At 41.7% G+C, this 17690-nt stretch overlaps 2 protein-coding genes across 2 annotated transcripts; one reads left to right on the top strand and one right to left on the bottom strand.

Moving 5' to 3' along the window:
• The first annotated feature begins 42 nt into the window (after nucleotides 1-42).
• On the top strand, nucleotides 43-5371 carry LOC133906135 (bZIP transcription factor 1-B-like). The gene is made up of 13 exons (XM_062347928.1): nucleotides 43-277; nucleotides 1491-1617; nucleotides 1704-1772; nucleotides 2194-2280; nucleotides 2736-2819; nucleotides 2909-2968; nucleotides 3040-3209; nucleotides 3297-3351; nucleotides 3671-3710; nucleotides 3798-4024; nucleotides 4575-4652; nucleotides 4737-4862; nucleotides 4940-5371. The coding sequence occupies exons 2-13, from the start codon at nucleotides 1561-1563 to the stop codon at nucleotides 5021-5023; spliced, it is 1137 nt and encodes a 378-aa protein (XP_062203912.1). The 5' UTR covers nucleotides 43-277; nucleotides 1491-1560; the 3' UTR covers nucleotides 5024-5371.
• Nucleotides 5372-6147: 776 nt separating this feature from the next.
• LOC133906136 (FAS1 domain-containing protein SELMODRAFT_448915-like) lies at nucleotides 6148-6864 on the bottom strand. The gene has a single exon (XM_062347929.1). The coding sequence runs from the start codon at nucleotides 6862-6864 to the stop codon at nucleotides 6148-6150; it is 717 nt and encodes a 238-aa protein (XP_062203913.1).
• Between the last annotated feature and the right edge of the window lie 10826 nt (nucleotides 6865-17690).

Below are 17690 nucleotides of genomic sequence, written 5' to 3' on the forward strand. Positions count from 1 at the left end.
CGGAGGCCGAACCCAACGAACGCGCCTAGCCTGACCTGACGTGACCCTGCATAGCTAGCAGGCCAGGCCAGCACTCCACTCTTGTCATTCTCTCTCCTCGTCGTCTTCCTGTGCTCCCCCTGTGCGCTCCCAAGCACAGGTGATCCCGCGCGCCTTCCCTCCTCAACTTTACCCTTCTTCCTCCCCTCTCCCGTTCCGCGCCCAGATCCCGAGGCCCCGCGCCCCTCCCCCCAGTCGCCGCAGCCGCCGCCGCCGCGGATTCGCGGCCCCCTGTCAGGTAACCCCTGCACCGCCGGATCTGGCCGCCGTTGGCTTCCTTTTTTTCGGTGTCTCCGGAGATCTCGCGGGGGTTGAGCCTATGTCTTCGGTTGGATCGAGGATGACGCGTGCTAGGGTTTAGGTGCGATTCGTGGCGAGGGAACTGAGCGGCATAGTGCAGGGCTTGGTGCGTCTTTGCTACGCTAGGGTTCGGGTTTCGTTGGGCTTGGCACGGGGGTGATCCTTGTTATTTATCTTGGAGTGTGAAGTTCTGAGGTTTTAAGTTCATGGTTCGAATTGGAATGAAGGGGATGGGGTTTGCTAGGTGTAATTCTCAGCGAAGAACTGGTCAAATTAGTACGGAAGGGTTCTGTTAGGTAATTGTGCCCTCTTGACGCTGGAGGGACTTTCCGCGGTCGAATGGAAATGATATGGCATTTACTGCGGTTCCTATCGATGGCAAGTATTGATGTTGCGAGTTCATTCATATGTAGTTTGGGTCAAGGTTGTCGTTCCCGTACGTGTTTCTTGTCTCTATGCTAGGCTTCGCTCGTTAGGAAGCTAGTGTTTCCACGACACAATCTCATATTTGCTAGTCTAGGGTTTCGTGCAACTCTGATCCATCATTTAGTTAGTTTCCATATAGGATATGTGGAATTAGCTGAAGACCAGTCACCAAGTTAGGGTTTAGGGTTGGGTAATGATGTACTGTAGCAAATAGCAATATTGATGGAAGTGAGCAATAGAGAAGTCCTCTGTTTCTGACACAGAAATTGATCAATGAGTTTACCAGTGATTTAGTGTTTGATGGCTTGTAGAGCTGTGAGTGATAGTAACCATTGATGTCACGCGGTTTGAAGCTGATTTGAGCGACACTTGTGATAAGAGTCTAGTTTAAGTTCCATATCATGAAATGATTGTCTGGTTACTGCTAGGATTAATTGTATTTGCTCTTTATTGGTCTACTTGATGAAGATTTTAAGATAATGTTTATTAAACTAAATGTTAATTTGTTTCAAGATGTTAAATTGACCTTCATATATTTGTATTAGTTTACATGAGTTAATTTAAGCTATTGGGAACTACTGTTATCTCAGAGAAGGTATTTTGTTCCTTCTCAGGTGTGTGAAGCATCGGGGTCCTGGGATAGATGTGTCATTGGGAGGGTGCTCCTAGCAATAAATTTCCTGTTATATTTTAACTTACCGTTGCTCTTTGTTTTGCCAATTCAGGTTTTGCTTTATGCCAGTTCATGTGTCCGTGGATAATGGACTAATCACTGCCCTGTTTCTGTGAGTCACCATGGGAAGCAGTGGAGCTGATACACCAGCTAAGACAAGCAAGGCATCTGCAGCTCAGGTTTTCAATGCTGGCTGTGTGACATTATCTCTTTTAACAAAAGCTAATGCCTACTTTTGCTAAAAGTTTGCCCTTTTCTACAATAGGAGCAACAGACACCTGCCACTTCAGGCACTGCAACACCGGCTGTTTACCCAGACTGGTCCAGCTTTCAGGTGAGCAATCTCCCCACCCCTCCTGCATTTAGGAGGCACATTTATCCCACTCAGGTAGGAGGTTGAGGAAAGAGGGAAATAAACATGTAGCTATCAAGTAGCAACCTTCCGTTTACATAATTAGTAAAAGATAATAGTTCCTACCCCCAAGGGATAAAGATAATACAATGTAAGACAGTTGAAAGCAATGCAATACTGATTTTGGATTGCAATATTGTGTGAGAGAGAATTAAAATGGGCATATATACTTTCCTGCCCTTTCATTATGAGTTCAAAAAATGGAAAAAAATGTTTGTCTTGCGTCATATTTGTTTTCTTGCTGCATGTGGTCATCTTCTTTATCCATCTATATCATCAATAGAGAGATCGTGCCAGCTATGGGGTTTTTGTTAGTAATTATGTTTGATATTCGTTTTTGCAGGGGTATCCTGCTATCCCGCCACATGGGTTCTTCCCCTCACCGGTGGCATCAAGTCCACAGGGCCATCCTTATATGTGGGGAGCTCAGGTAAGCATTTGACCCTTTTATAAATATGTAATGGTGGTTGACTACTTTCAATTTTTTTTTTGCTTTCCTTGTTTTATATGTTAGAATGTTATCTAAGTTTAGGTAAAACTTGTAGTTACTGGCTATGTGCTTTAAATGGTGAACCCTAGCTGTCTGATAGAAATATTCCTTACACTGTGAAACTACTCCTTAGCCTACCCCAACTTGCTTGGGACTAACGGCTTTTTTGTTGTTGTTGTTGTTGTACTGTGAAACCACTCCTTATTTCCTCATGGTGACATTTCACTATTTGAAAAATGTATGTGAACCGAAAATACTGCTGATATCAGGCCATATATGCGATATTTTGTGAGGTGAATTGGTTCAAACAAATTGTTGTTTTGCTAGAAGGAGTAGTTGATGTAATAACAAATGAATGTTTCTGGTTAATGCTTATTCTCATTACTTTCTTTCAGCCTATGATACCACCATATGGGACCCCACCGCCGCCATATGTCATGTACCCTCCTGGAGTATATGCTCACCCATCTATGCCCCCGGTATGCTTCAACACATTGCTGTAGTTTTCTGTATATGCTTGCCCAAATGGCAATGCTGACATTGATTTTGTCATTGCACTATTTTGTAGGGTATGCATCCATTTACTCCTTATGCTATGACTTCTCCAAATGGAAATGCTGATGCTACTGTAAGACATGGCAATCTTATCTTCATCTTTCTTGCGCTTATCATGGATTCTAATGTATCTAGGTTTTCTAGGGAACTGCTGCTGCTGGTGAAACAGATGGCAAGCCCTCTGAAGGCAAAGATAAAAGTCCCACAAAAAGATCCAAAGGAAGTTTAGGTAGCTTGAACATGCTTACTGGAAAGAATCCCACTGAACATGGTAAGACCTCAGGAGCATCAGCTAATGGAGCAGTGTCTCAAAGGTTAGTTTGTGGTCAACTTAAACTTCATTTATTCTTCGGAACAACCTTGCATTTGCGTTAGTAAAAGAAGTGCTCCTGCTTTTGCAGCGGTGAAAGTGGGAGTGAAAGTTCAAGCGAAGGAAGTGAAGCAAATTCTCAGAATGTAAGCTTTGTTCCTTCAGTTTTGTTGAGTATGCATTATGTACACAAGAATAGTTGCAAAAATTTGTCCTGTGTATTTGGACCAGGGGATATCGACCTCCTGGTGTTGTCCTTTTGAACATATTTTTGCATGATGACCAAATATCTGTGACTGCACTACCATACTTGCTTTTTCTTTTTGAGTATTTGTACACACTTTTTATAGTTGAGTTTAAAACTTAAACACATGTGGTATACAATTTTTGACATACAACTTAATGTAGTGGCTATTAGCTTGGTAGAATTCGTAATATCTTTGCATCATTGAGTAATCTTTGCAGGATTCACATCACAAGGAAAGTGGACACGAACAAGATGGAGGTATGTCTGCGAACATATCTGCGGCTGCCATTCCTTTTGCATTTTCTGAAGCTTCTTAATTCTGCTATGCGATGTCCATGCTATCAGATATTCAAAGTTCCCAGAATGGTGTATCACGCTCGCCATCTGAGGGAAAGTTGAACCAAACTATGGCAATCATGCCAATGCCATCTAGTGGCCCAGTACCTGGTCCAACTACAAACTTGAATATAGGGATGGACTATTGGGCTAACATGGCAAGCTCCACTCCAATTCATGGTAAAGCGACCCCAACAGTTCCAGGCACTGTAGTTCCAGGAGAGCAGTGGATACAGGTTTGTTCTTTTGTCTAACCTTAAAACTAGAACTGCACCCATGATTGCACTTCCTGTTATAGGTCTGCTTTGTGAGTACTGTATTGCCTGCCTTATCCTTTCTTTATTTGTGTTATCTCTGTTTGTATTTGTATATACCATATAATTAGTCCAAAAGGTTGATCCTTTCAATGCGGGTGTTCAGTAGAAAATCTACATGTATAGAATGAACTCTGTAGATGAAATTGAAATCGAACTGTTTTACGGATATATTTGCTACTCCATCTGGTCTAATGTACTTCTCATTTCAGCTCTGTGCACTCAGAGCAAGAAAAGAATACATATTGTGTTTTGACTATGAAATCGTTTACTTGATCTTTTTTCCATTGTTCATGTCGAAATCTCGCCATCATGATTTGTTTCATAGAAGTTGCACACCTTATGTCTATTCTATCAAAATATTGAAGAGGCGCATCAATAAAGAAGTTTTGTGGATGCAATTGTGAATCTTTAGTTGTTTAGTAATTCTGGTAATTGAAGAAATTTGATGTGTTGACATCTCATGATTCAGGATGAACGCGAACTCAAAAGGCAAAGAAGAAAGCAGTCCAACAGGGAGTCTGCTCGCAGATCTAGGTTGCGTAAGCAGGTAGTTGTCAGTTCAACTTGAGCTATATTGGACAGCATTTTCTTACCTTCTAATTGATGGAGGACAACTTTTGAGTATTTGCAGGCTGAATGCGAGGAGTTGGCTCAACGTGCTGAAGTTTTAAAGCAGGAAAATGCTTCACTTAGAGATGAAGTGAACCGTATCAGAAAAGAGTATGAGGAACTCCTATCAAAAAATAACTTACTAAAGGTTGGCCTGCCACTTTTTTGTCCTTGTGCTGCTGGAGTATATATGTTAACACTTCTGTTCTGTTTTCTTCTCGGTAGGGAAAACTTGGAGACAAGCAACACAAAACTGATGAGGCAGGACTTGACAAGAAGCTGCAACATTCTGGCAATGACAGCCAGTAAAAAGGAAACTAATTGAGCTATCATGCACTGCTCTCTGAGCATAGCCCTAACTAGAATATTGGGAGGCGCAATTGTAGTATGCGTATTAACTCCTTACTTTATTGCAGCTAATTGTTACCAGGTTGTGATAATGTTAATGCTTGTGTGTGGGTCGTTCCTGTTTCAGATATGTCTTGGCTTATCTTTTAGAAGTCAAGATGCGACTGGAAATGTAGGTTGTGACCCAGTTCACTGTATCTGTTAGAAATAGTGGATAAACTCAAATTTACAGATCTGTATTGCTGACTAGTATTGTTATGTATACCTGGCAAAAGACCGGTTTCTTTTAATTCAGCCATGTTGAACATTTGTCTGGGCTTGCCCTGGTGCCTAGGTTATCTAAAATGTTTTCTTACATCAGTTTTTTTCCCATTTATTTGATATAATATGACTAACAAATGGTTGAGGAACTTTTGCCTTCTGAATGTGTCAACCCTTACACTATTGAATATGTTGTGTATTCTATCTATTTGCAATTTTTTCTATTTCTCTTTGAAGTTGGCAGAGGTTGTTTCAGCTAACTGTGTGCAGCGGCAGGATAAGATTTTTTTTAATTGTTTGGATAAACTGCCTGCCATAGGTATTGTTGTTTAAAAGAGACACTGCTATTTCCTGCTCGGTGATACTGATAGGAGACTTTTTATTATCCATATTGTGTTTCTAGAGTGTGCAGCAGAGTATTTTGTTGAACTTGTTATTTTGGGCTGCTAAAATATGCTCTTGATTCTGATTAAATGCTCTTGGCACATGCAATTAATGATCTTGTTTGATTTGTGTACAGGAAGATGGTTCTCGAGGAACAATGTGATTGAAATTTCTCCTATGAGACGAGCTGAATATTATCATTTATTATATATGCTGTACAGGGAGTAATTGATATTTCTTGGATTTCTGTTATTTGGAAAATTATCTCTTGACATAATACTTTATTATGGTACATACTATGCATGATATAATGTGCACAGACGTCTAGAAAAAAGATGTTAAAATATAACAAAGAGTCAAAGACAGTCCTACTTTGTTGCACTAGTTTTCCTTGAACAGTAATGCATTCATTGAGCAAGAATTTGGCCACAGATCCAGATTTAGAAAATGGAGAACATCAATACTATAAAAAAGGTAGTACAAGTCAATCCAATTTGTGGTATAGAAGTGTCTGAACTTTGTGGGCTTTCTGCTGCAGGTTCCTGGGCAGCGACCGTGGCAGAACCTGTGTTGGGAGATGGTAGAGAAGATGTGTCTAAGGATTGGTTTGCAGCAGAAGTTGGAGCAGCATAGTGAGTGCAAGTCGCCCCTTTTCCTCTCCTCACAGCTGCTGTTGGCCTTATTACTCCATTTATTCCGTGGCACCTGAACGAATCACCTGAGTGGCAGAGGTCAGGCGTGGTGAGCTCAACATTGTTGAGGTAGAGCTTCTGATGCCCACTGCTGGTTACTGTGATCATGTCGCTTGAGTGGTGGGTGGGAACCACTGTTCCATTGGGAAGCCTGATGAGGTCATTGAACATCAGTGGCGCCGAGATGGAATGCCTCAACAGGAACTCCAGCACTTGGTTCTCCGGGATTGATGCAGTAGACAGCAGCCTGTCGTTGGGCATCAGGAAGGTGGTGTTGCGTGGTATCTTCTCCTGCACCATCCTGATGAGCATGACGAAGGTGAAGTAGCGCGCTAGCTGCATCTCCTGTGCTGTGGTGGCAATGTTGCTGCTGGCTGCCGGTGGGGAAGATGCCGCAGCGTTGGCATTGGAGGTTGACATTATGAGAGTGACGAGCAGGCTAGTGGCTGTAAGGAGGGAAGCCATGGGGTAACTGGGTAAGTAGTGGCAACTGGTGAGATCTCTTTGCTACCTGATTCTCTAGCAGGCTGCTTTATTACCAGATTGTGGGGTTGCCGGGTTGGGATGGCTGTATCGCTCCTGCACACTTATTTCCTGTGTGAACTACTGCGTTTCCAGGCTTTGCGCATGTTTAAACTACTCGGGAACTGCTTTTATAGTTACTCAGCGTTGGGCAATGACAGCCTTTTTTGTTCTCTTTTCACAACGGTCAACCCATAATACTCGTCTATCTGCTCCAATCAGGTGGGATCTGGAGACTCTAAACATCTTTTTAAATAAAAAGAACATGATAGTCGGCATCCCTGCTGCATTCCTGTGCATCTACTGTTACAGTGTGGAGATACGCATTTCACTGATACAGTGATGCGGTGAGGGATTTACTCCAGATTTAGAGTATCTCTTAGAGAGTAATAGAATCTAAAAAATAGAGTAGTTATTAAAGATAAAAAATCTAATAGTATTAGAAGATGTCATAATATTATGGGGGATGAATTTTTAAATATTTGAAGATGGTCTAATAATTTGAATATTAAAAGTGCAAATTGTCCTTACATGCACTTGGAGTATCTATAACGTAGGTTCTTGTACGGTACATCATATGCTAGGTTTTATATATGGAATTGGATCCTTGAGGTCCGAATCCTTGATGTGACATCATCGGTGAGCTAGCACGGATGAAGGGAATTGAGGATGTTTAAGAGGAGAGTGAATTAGGATATTTAAAATTATTGGTTCTAAATTTTTCACAAGATATTATTTTAAATTTTTATTTAAATGTGTTTTAGATTTATTTTGTGTGGCTACTCTATCGCTTAAAAGAATTGTAACTTAAATTGGTAATAAGTAAATACGAAAATATAAATGAGGTAGAGAGATAAACTTGGTAAGAGAAATTTTATTCCGTGGTATCGGTGGTATACAAGTCATCTATAGTTTATGTTGGAGCTTCACAAAGAATATGCTTTCGATCGCTAAGTTTTTTTTGGTTACAGCTATTGAGATACTAAGTCACTAAGATAAGGTCTCAAGCACGATTAGTCATCAAGATAAGGTCTTATCATTAATTTTTTTCCAGTCACTTGAACGTCTTCACTTTGAAGCTTTAGTCACAAAGACAAGGGCATCCGTGTCCCTGAACAGTCCTTTTGTCGCTGTTTCACACTAAGTCGGAGGGTCAACAAGTTACTGGCGAGTCATAAAGATTCCAAGGTGCCGATGTATTAAGAGGTACAAGCTTGGATCACTTCTTGATTCACACTTTAAGTTGCAGTACTTAGCAACTTTTCTCTCTAGGCCTATAAGCACTAATTACTTCTTAATAGTGTGCTTAATTGTCTTGATAAACACTTTATGCTCTTGGATGGCTTGGATGTTTTCTTAGGTGTACAAGGGTTTCTCTGATCTCCCGCTGTATCAAATAAATGAGTGGAGGGGTATATATAGCCTCTGTTGAGAGTGCTTTGAGAGAGTTTGAGAGTGAGTGGTTCTATTGATTGATGAGATTACACATATATATACATGTTCAAGGGACAAGTACATGTCTATTCGGGTGGCAGTTTCAACTGAATAGATGTCCTTTTATTATAACTACTAATAACTAATTGATCACATGTTAATCTGTTCTTAACACTCCCTCTTGATCAATTATCTTGTATGTAAACCTCTTGTTGAAAACTCCTCTAAAAATCCTGTGGGAAAAATATGAGGAGAAATAATATGTTATATGTTGATTACCATTAAAACTCCTTTAAATCCAATAGAAAAATATAAGGAGAAAATGATATGGTATATATCAGTTATTGCTTCATTGTAAGTTCAAATAAGAAAACTCATTGATGAACTTAGAGAGTAATGATTATGATCTTTAGACCATATTTAAAACCTCCGAAAACCATTTTAGGAAAATAGGAGGAACAAAGTAGATATTGTCTCATTAAAAACTTTATATGAGAAACCGTAAAGGGAAAAACTCATAAAAGAAAAGAGTGCAATAGAACAGGTTATCTATTCAGGGATCAATCTCCCCCTGAACCTTGCAAATTCCGTAGTCGTCGCAAACCAATTCCATTAACATATTTTTGGAATGTAGAAGTTGGTAAGGACTTGGTGAACAAATCAGCGAGGTTATCACATGACTTGACTTGCAAGATTTCTATTTCCCCATTATTTTGTAATTCATGAGGATAGAACATTTTTAGGAGCAATATGTTTAGTTATATTACTTTTTATGTAACCTGTTTGTATTTGAGTAATGCATGCAGAATTATCTTCATAGATAATTGTTGATGATTGAATAGATCCAATACCACATGATTGTTGTATGTGATTAATCATTCTGCGAAGCCATACACATTCACGTGATGTTTCATATAATGTGATTATTTCAGAATGATTAGTGGATGTATCCAATAGAGTTTGTTTTGAAGACTTCCATGAAATAGCTGTTCCACCATTTAAGAACACAAAACCTATTTGTGACCTGGCATTATGGGGATCTGATAAGTAACCAGCGTCAGTGTATCCAATCATATCCATATCTTGATTTCTTTTAAAGAGAAGATCAAGATCTATAGTGCCTTGGAGATATCGTAAGATATTCTTGACTCCTGTCCAATGACGTTTAGTTGGAGTAGCGCTATACCTAGCTATTAAGTTTACTGCAAATGCGATATCAGGTCTGGTGCAATTTGCAAGATACATAAGCGCTCCAATGCTACTGAGATAAGGAACTTCGGGTCCCTGTATCTCTTCTCCTTCCACCCTTGGTCTAAATGGATCTTTTTCCATATCAAGAGATCGAACAACCATAGGAGTCTTTGAAGGATATGATTTTTTCATATTGAATTTCTCCAATATTTTCTGGGTATATACGGCTTGGTGTAGTAAAATACCTAAAGGATAATGCTCGAGTTGTATTCCCAAGCAAAATTTGGTTTTACCCAAATCCTTCATTTCAAATTCCGTCTTTAGATGATTGCGTGCTTCATCTATATCCTCTGTATTTCCAATGATATTTAGATCATCAACATATACAGAGATAATATAAAATCCTGTTGAGGATTTCTTTATGAAGACACATGGGCAATCATCATTGTTGGAATACCCCTTTTGTAAAAGGAATTCTTTTAGTCGGTTGTACCACATTCTTACCGACTGTTTTAAACCATATAATGATTTTTTTAAGTTTTACACAGTACATGTTGTGGTTTGCGTTTGGATTCGGAATGTTAAGTCCTTCTGGGACTTTCATGTATATGTCTGAATCAAGTGACCCATAAAGGTATGCGGTCACTACATCCATCAATTGCATAGATAGATTATTTTGAACTGCCAATGAAATTAAATATCAGAATGTGATTCCATTCATTACTGGAGAATAAGTCTCATTGAAATCAATGCCGGGTTTCTGCGTGAACCCTTGTGCTACAAGCCTCGCTTTATATCTCACCATCTCGTTTTTTTTTCATTCTGTTTGCAGACGAAAACCCACTTGTATCCCACAGGAAAAATGTTACGAGGAGTAGGTATCACTGATGTGAATACCTCTCTTTTGGAGAGCGAGTGTAATTCTTCCTGGATTGCATTCTTCCATTGTATCCAGTCCGGGCGCTTGCGGCATTCTGCCATGGTCTTTGGATCTGGATCATTGTGAAGATCGTTTGCAATCTTTAAGGAGAAGTATGTGTCGACAATTGTAGTCTTTCTGTCAAATGATTCTCCAGAATCAATATAGTTGATGGAAATTTCATCTACTCTTTTCGACTCATTATTTTCCATTGTGATTGAGTCTGGGTGTTCTGATTTCCCAGCATCAATATTTGTGTGCACCGTTGAGCTGGGATGTGGATGTTGAGCATCCACTGGATGTTTAGTATCCTTGGGTTTTGGGTGTCTTTCAACTTGACGTTGATTTGCATTTACTGATTTGGAGGAAGGATTCCTCTGTTTCCGCGGTAGCTTGCAAGAAGCTTTATCTTTTGTGTCCGTACTTCTCCTCCTTTTATTTTGATTTGGGAGTTGAGTGGTTTTATTTGGTACCTCCACTCTTTTCGGCACATTCCTAGCAGGAATATAGGATTTAGTGACACATTTATTGTCAGTAAATGCATCTGGTAGGGTATTTGCAATATTTTGCAAATTTATAATTCTCTGAACTTGGAGTTCAGATTCTTGAGTTCGTGGATCTGAGGAGGAAATGTCTGTGGCATTCCAGTTGATTTCCTGGCATTCTTTCTGGTACTTGAAATCTTCCCCTAATACCGAGAAATGTTCCTCATCAAATATACAGTCAGCGTAATGGGCTGTAAGAAGGTCCCCTGTTAGGGGCTCTAGGTATTTTATGATCGACGGAGAGTTATACCCTACATAGATCTCCAATTTTCTGTGTGGGCCCATTGATGTACGCTGTGGTGGTGAGATCGGTACGTATACAGCGTAATCGAACTTTCGCAGATGGGAAATGCCTGGAGGATTTCCACGTACTAACTGCAGTGGGGAAGCAGTATGATATGCAGTTGGTCGCAATTGAATTAAGTCAGTAGCGTGTAAGACTGCGTGGCCCCAACATGAAGATGGTAGGTTGCAATTATGTAATAGTGGTCTTGCAATGAGCTTGATTCTCTTGATAAGAGATTCGGCCAAACTATTTTGAGTATAGACGTAAGGTACTGAATGCTGGACTTGAATTTCTAGGGCCATACAATAATCATTGAAGGCATGTGAGGTAAATTCAGCCGCATTGTCCATTCGAATGGATTGTATCCTATGTTCAGGATAATATGCTCGTAATTTAATAATTTGAGCAATAATTTTGGAAAAAACATGGTTTCGTATGGACAATAGACACACATGTGACCATCGTGTAGATGCATCAATGAGAACCATGAAGTACCTGAATGGTCCAGTTAATGGTTGGATAGGGTCACATATAGCACCTTGAATGCGTTCAAAGAATTTGAGTGGTTCAGCTCTAATTTTAAGATAAGAGGGTCTTAAAATTAATTTTCCTGTGGCACATGCGGTGCACACAAAATCCGATGGTTGTGGAAATTTGGCAGTATTTATGCTATGACCAATTGATTTGTAGATAATTTTTCGCATCATTCCAACACCGGGATGACCTAGGCGATCATGCCATATTTGGAATGTGTCAACATTCTAAAAAGTTACCTTATACGCAACATGTGGTAGGGCTTGATGTATGTATAGTACAATCCTGAGGGTAAAGAGGGAATTTTTCTAGTATTTGTTTTGCATATCCGTTATTTTTGGTAATGAGGAGATATTTCTCTTTGTTGTCATCATGGGTTTCAATATGGAAACCATTTTGAAGGATGTCTCTATAACTTAGTAGGGTACGTGTTGAATCGGGATACAAGAGTGCATCTTCGATACAGAGCCAACAATCATAGCATCGCACCCTGCGATCGTCAAAACATTTCCTTGACTCTTTTTCAGAGTTTGGAAATATTTAGTTTCCCTTAGTATAGAGTTAGTGGTACAACTATCCACTAAGCACATCTCCACTTCATTTGGATTGTCTCCCGTAATCATCTATATATATAAAAATAGAGAATGTGAAATTCTTCATAGATATATATAGAATACATACAACTTTATTGAGTATCAATGTGTTGATACAATTGTATGACAACAACCTATTACAACACTACATAGGACATAGATATTAATAATTTCTAATTAATTAAGAGCCTAATCGAAGTCTCCAAATAAGTCATTGGAAGCAAATTCCACTAGCATATTTTCCATGCTCTCAAGGTCCTCTTGCTCTTGAAGAGTGATGTCGTTGTTCAGTTCTGGATGAACATTTTGGGAACAACTTGTCATCCTGATGGTGTCAGGTTGAAGATTGAAATGAGCTTCAAATCTTTTGCCTTGAGTTGGTCGGCTTTGTCCAACGGACTTTAGGTAAAGATCAATCAAGTGTTTTGGGGTGTGGTATTTCTTAGTTGTGTGGCTGTAGCAACCACATTTACGAAAAATATCAGATTTGTCTTTGTTATTGAAAATGCTCTTCCCCTTGTTATTTCTACGGAATTTCTGCTTCTTTATGTGGTTGTGCCTGCCTTTGGAGTTCTTTGGACGGTGTTTGTTGCTGTCAAACCTCTTTGTATTCTGAACATTTGAATTTACTTCAGGTAAAGGTGCAGTGCCAGTAGGGCACTGGTGATGATTCTTTAAAAGATGTTCATCATGCTTTTCAGCCTGAAGTAAAGTATGAATTAATTCAGAATAGTGCTGATAGTTTCTAGCACGGTATTGTTGTTGTAATACTCTATGGGCAGGAAGCATTGTAGACAAAGTTTTTTCTATTTTCTCTGCATCGGTGGGAGCTTTGTCACAAAAAAGCAATCTTGAGCAGATTTTGTGAACAACATGATTGTATTCTCCAATGGACTTAAAGTCCTGGAGACGAATGTTAGTCCATTCGCGTCGTGCATCAGATAGTATTACTGCCTTTTGCTGTTCATATCGCTCTTTGAGTGAATTCCATAGATCATGTGGATTTTCATCCATCAAGTATTCAGATTTTAAATCTGGATGTAAATAGTGCCTTATGTAGTATAAAGCCCCATACTTGATTTGATCTTGAAGTGGCGGGTCTCCCTCTTGAGGAGGATTTATTGCTGTCATAAGTCCGCGTGATGATAGACTTATCTTCATGTCCATTGCCCATGTTAGATAGTTTTTGCCATCTAACTCGAGTTTTTCGAACTCAATATTAGACATTTTGTCCTACAAGTTGACCAATGATTGAATTAATTTACATAGCAGGTAAATTAAATAATCATGGTGATGTTGTAATAGTGTAAAATTGTAAAGTTAAGGTAATACTTGAGTTAGATAGTGTAGATCTCAAATTATATTGATAACACTTTGAAGGTAGTCATCAAGATTATGAAAACCTTTGAGTAGTGGGGGCATAATCTGTAATTATTCAGTAGATGCCATAAATTCCACTAATTTGTGTTATTCAAATCTTGTGTTAACACTATATAGGTAATCACCAAAATTGGTGTAGACCTTCTTTAATTCATATATACATTGGGTACGCACGTTGAGGATAGTTACTATATGTAAATATAGTGTTGATCCCTCAGTAGTATATAGATACTACCTTGTGTATGGCCAATATGAAGTATGAATTAGGGTAATCACCTTAAAAGGTGTATAGTGTTATATCAAGTGAAGAGGTAATTACATATTTTGCAATAATATGAATTTTGTATGAAAAATAATTGCTATTGCAAAAACTAAGTTATATATATATATATATATATATATATATATATATATATATATATATATATATATATATATGAATGCATTATGGTAAAATGCATGTAACATATAAGATTTTCAGAGAATACAAGGACTGGAACGTATATATTTACAACATAAATAGAACGAAATACAATTATAGTTAAAAGACAGGGGCTATAACGTGATTTTACAGAACTATAAAATTAAATACTGAAATTAGCTATAAAATGCTGAAAACCCGGGGGGGGGGGGGGTTGTGAAAAAGCCAATTTTTCAATATTTTTAACTGATGGGCTGAGAAAACTTGGGCTGAGGCCTTTTTGGCCTTTCGGCCCAGCTCGTAGCGCCCCCTCCCACCTTCCTATTGCGTAGTATATATAGTGGCCGGTTAGGGTTTTCCAAACCCTAACCGGCCTTCGGAGTCGCCGCCGTCGCCAGGTGTCTTGGGAGTCGTGCTGGCCGAGTTACGGCGCCGCCGGTGTTTGGAGAGAGCGGCGTCCTCGGCGGAGCGTGCAATGTGTGGGGGCGCGCCGAGCACAGGGAGGCCGAGGTGGCGTTGGCGGTGATAGAGGCTATGCCGCCGGATCTTGGGGTGCTCCGGTCCGAGCCGTCATGCAGAGGGGCCGCGCGGGTTGCCGGCCAATAAACCGGGTCACCGGCTCAGCGCGGGAGTGCAGAGGGTGGCGCGCCATTCGAGCAGCTAGGCGGAGTGGGTGGCCGAGCCGCTGTGCTTGGGAGCTGGTCAGACCGAGCAGCCGGGAGGGTCGGCCGAGATCACCGGACTCGGGCCGTCGTCCGAGGGGTCGGGAGTTGGCCGTCGACAGATGTGCCGAGCCACCGGATGGTCGGCCAAGAGCGTCGGGGTGCTGGTCGGCCGGGCCGTCGGGATTAGGGCCGCTAGCCGAGGGCCAGTCAGACCGAGCCTCCGGGGGGGGGGGGGGGGGTCGCCGAGCCGAGGGCTAGTCGGACCGAGCCACCGGGAGGGTCGCCTAGCCGCTGGAGTTCGGGGGGTCGCCGAGCCGAGGGCTAGTCGGACCGAGCCACCAGGAGGGTCGTCGAGCCGCTGGAGTTCGGGCCGCCGGCCGAGGAGTCGGCTCGGCGGGGTGTCGCCGTGCAGAGGGGCCGGACTGCCGGTTCGCCGACCGTTCATCGTGCAGAGGGGGGTTACCGGCCGAGGGGTGCTCCACCCCTTTCCCCCCTGCACGCGCACGCGCCAGGGCGCGTTTAGAACCCCCCTGGAGGGGAGGTCGGAGGCCGCAAGGGCCTATGACCCCGGGCGGAGGCCCGGACGGCAGTTAGCCGCTGCAGTGGCGAAGCGACGAAGGGTGCGGCCGAGCGGCACAGTGGGTGTAGCCACTGTGGAGCCAGCAGTTGATGAAGAGGAGTCGGTTATTTGTATGAACGGCGTAGCGGCCATCGAGACCGTGGTGGATGGGTCCTCCGAGAGGACTTCCACAACTTCAATGCTGGAGTCGATGAAGGAAGGTGTGTTCAGATTGATGCCTTGGGAATGAGAGGCTGGACTGTAGTCCGCCATTGTTCCCGGGAGGCTTCTGCCGCGCCGAACACGGAAAATCCAGTTGCGGCGGTTGCTGTCCGTGGTTTGTTCTGCCACCGTAGTGGGAGGAACCACCCCGGCCATGTCCGTGGAAGTGCCAGTGGGTGGCACTGGAATGGAGGAAGACAGCGGAGTGTACTCTGGAGAGTACAACACGCGCTCCTCCAGATCTTCCTCCTCCTCGGATGCCATCTCCAGTGTGGTGTTGAAGAGAGGTGCAGCACTGCTGCATGCTGCCATGGTCGGTGGAGGGCCGGCGGGGGCAGGGGCTGCTTGAGCCCTTAGAAGGTCGTGGTGGTGTCCATGACGGCGAGGACGACGTGTGCGGTGATGGCGACGGGCATGCCGTTGGCCAAACGGCGAGATGTGCCATAGAACTACCGCCTCCAAGTCCATGAAACAGCGAAGAACGTCTCCAGTGGTGGATGAAGGTGAAGCCATCTCCTATCTTGTACCTTGTTCTGGGAGAGGCCTTCGTGCCTTCTCTGTTGGTGAGGCCGGTTGGCCCTTTTTCTTCTTTTTCTTGCTGCTGTGCAATGGCCAAATGCTCTTGTGGATGATTCTATGTGCTGATGACATGTTGAGAGTGATTTGAGGGAGTTTGAGAGTGAGTGGTTCTATTGATTGATGAGATTACACATATATATACATATTCAAGGGACAAGTACATGTCTATTCGGGCGGCAGTTCCAACTGAATAGATGTCCCTTTATTATAACTGCTAATAACTAATTGATCACATGTTAAGCTGTTCTTAACAGCCTCAACCCCACGGACTAGCCGATACTCCAACGGCTCACATATTTTTTGAACACCGGATGATCCGGTGTTAACATAGGTACAAGTACCGAATCATCTGGTGTGTACAATCAGAAACTAGCCGTTGGAACTCCACTCAGAGTTCTTCTGAACACTGGATACTCCGGTGTATATATCCTCTTCATCACCGGACTATCCAGCGAGTTATCCAGAGCCAGACCACGCCAAACTTCTTCTTTGCACAAAATACTTCGGTGTGCACTGTCTTCGTCACTGGACCTTCCGGTGAGTAGAACTTTTTCTTTCTAGATTTTCCACACCTTCTGTTAAATGCTCTGGTGAAGCCTCTGGTGTGCATCACTTCATCACCGGACTATCCGGGAAGTTATAGTCTTCTGCACCGGGACACAAGTCACAAAATGCTCCGGTGTGATATCCATCTCATCACCAGATGATCCGGTGCCTTATAACCCATTTCCTTCAAAAATACCAAAATTTTGTTAAATAGTCTGGTGTACATCTCTTCTAATTGTCGGACCTTTTGGTGAGTGCAATTCACTCTGACTTCTTCTGACAGAATTGCTCCAGCGTGTACATTCTTTATCACCGGATCATCCGGTAAGGTAAACTGCATCTGGTCATAATGCTTCGGTGAGTGCAATTCTTCCAGCGCCGGACCTTTCGGTGAGAATAATTTCTCTAGGACTTTCTTCAATTCAATCGAACTTTATTCTGGTTGCGGTGACTTCTTCATATATTGCATCTATGAGACCTACTAACATATATTCTTGACAAACATGTTAGTCTCATTGACTATATTGTTATTAATCACCAAAATCATAATCATAGTATAATAGTGTCATTTTCGCTACAATCTTACCCTTTTGGTGATTGATGACAACACAACCAAAGCAAGAGGCAAAAGATATCAATTTAGACCAATTAAGAAAATACAAGATTTCAAAAGTTCATAAGGGCATACCTCTTTACTTGGATGCATGATAAGAACAAATTATGATACTAATTGTAAGACAATCATGTTCTTACCAATTTATATCTCTTGTTTTTTCTACAATCTCCCCTCTTTTTATACCTCCCTCGATCGACTCATGCAAGAGCTTACTCATCTCCTTTGTCAACTCAAGATACATCCCCCTTTGTCAACAATCTACTCGAGATAGTTCTTGCA

The sequence above is a fragment of the Phragmites australis genome, chromosome 23 (assembly GCF_958298935.1).
Source record: "Phragmites australis chromosome 23, lpPhrAust1.1, whole genome shotgun sequence".
Taxonomy (NCBI): domain Eukaryota; kingdom Viridiplantae; phylum Streptophyta; class Magnoliopsida; order Poales; family Poaceae; genus Phragmites; species Phragmites australis.

What these genes read in the sequence shown, in the direction of transcription:
- LOC133906136 (XM_062347929.1), bottom strand. Translation starts at nt 6,864, where the DNA reads ATGGCTTCCCTCCTTACAGCCACTAGCCTGCTCGTCACTCTCATAATG.
- LOC133906135 (XM_062347928.1), top strand. Translation starts at nt 1,561, where the DNA reads ATGGGAAGCAGTGGAGCTGATACACCAGCTAAGACAAGCAAGGCATCT. An exon ending in CTCACCCATCTATGCCCCCG is followed by an intron (nt 2,820 to 2,908) that starts GTATGCTTCAAC and finishes ACTATTTTGTAG; the next exon opens with GGTATGCATCCATTTACTCC. An exon ending in CAAAAAATAACTTACTAAAG is followed by an intron (nt 4,863 to 4,939) that starts GTTGGCCTGCCA and finishes TCTTCTCGGTAG; the next exon opens with GGAAAACTTGGAGACAAGCA.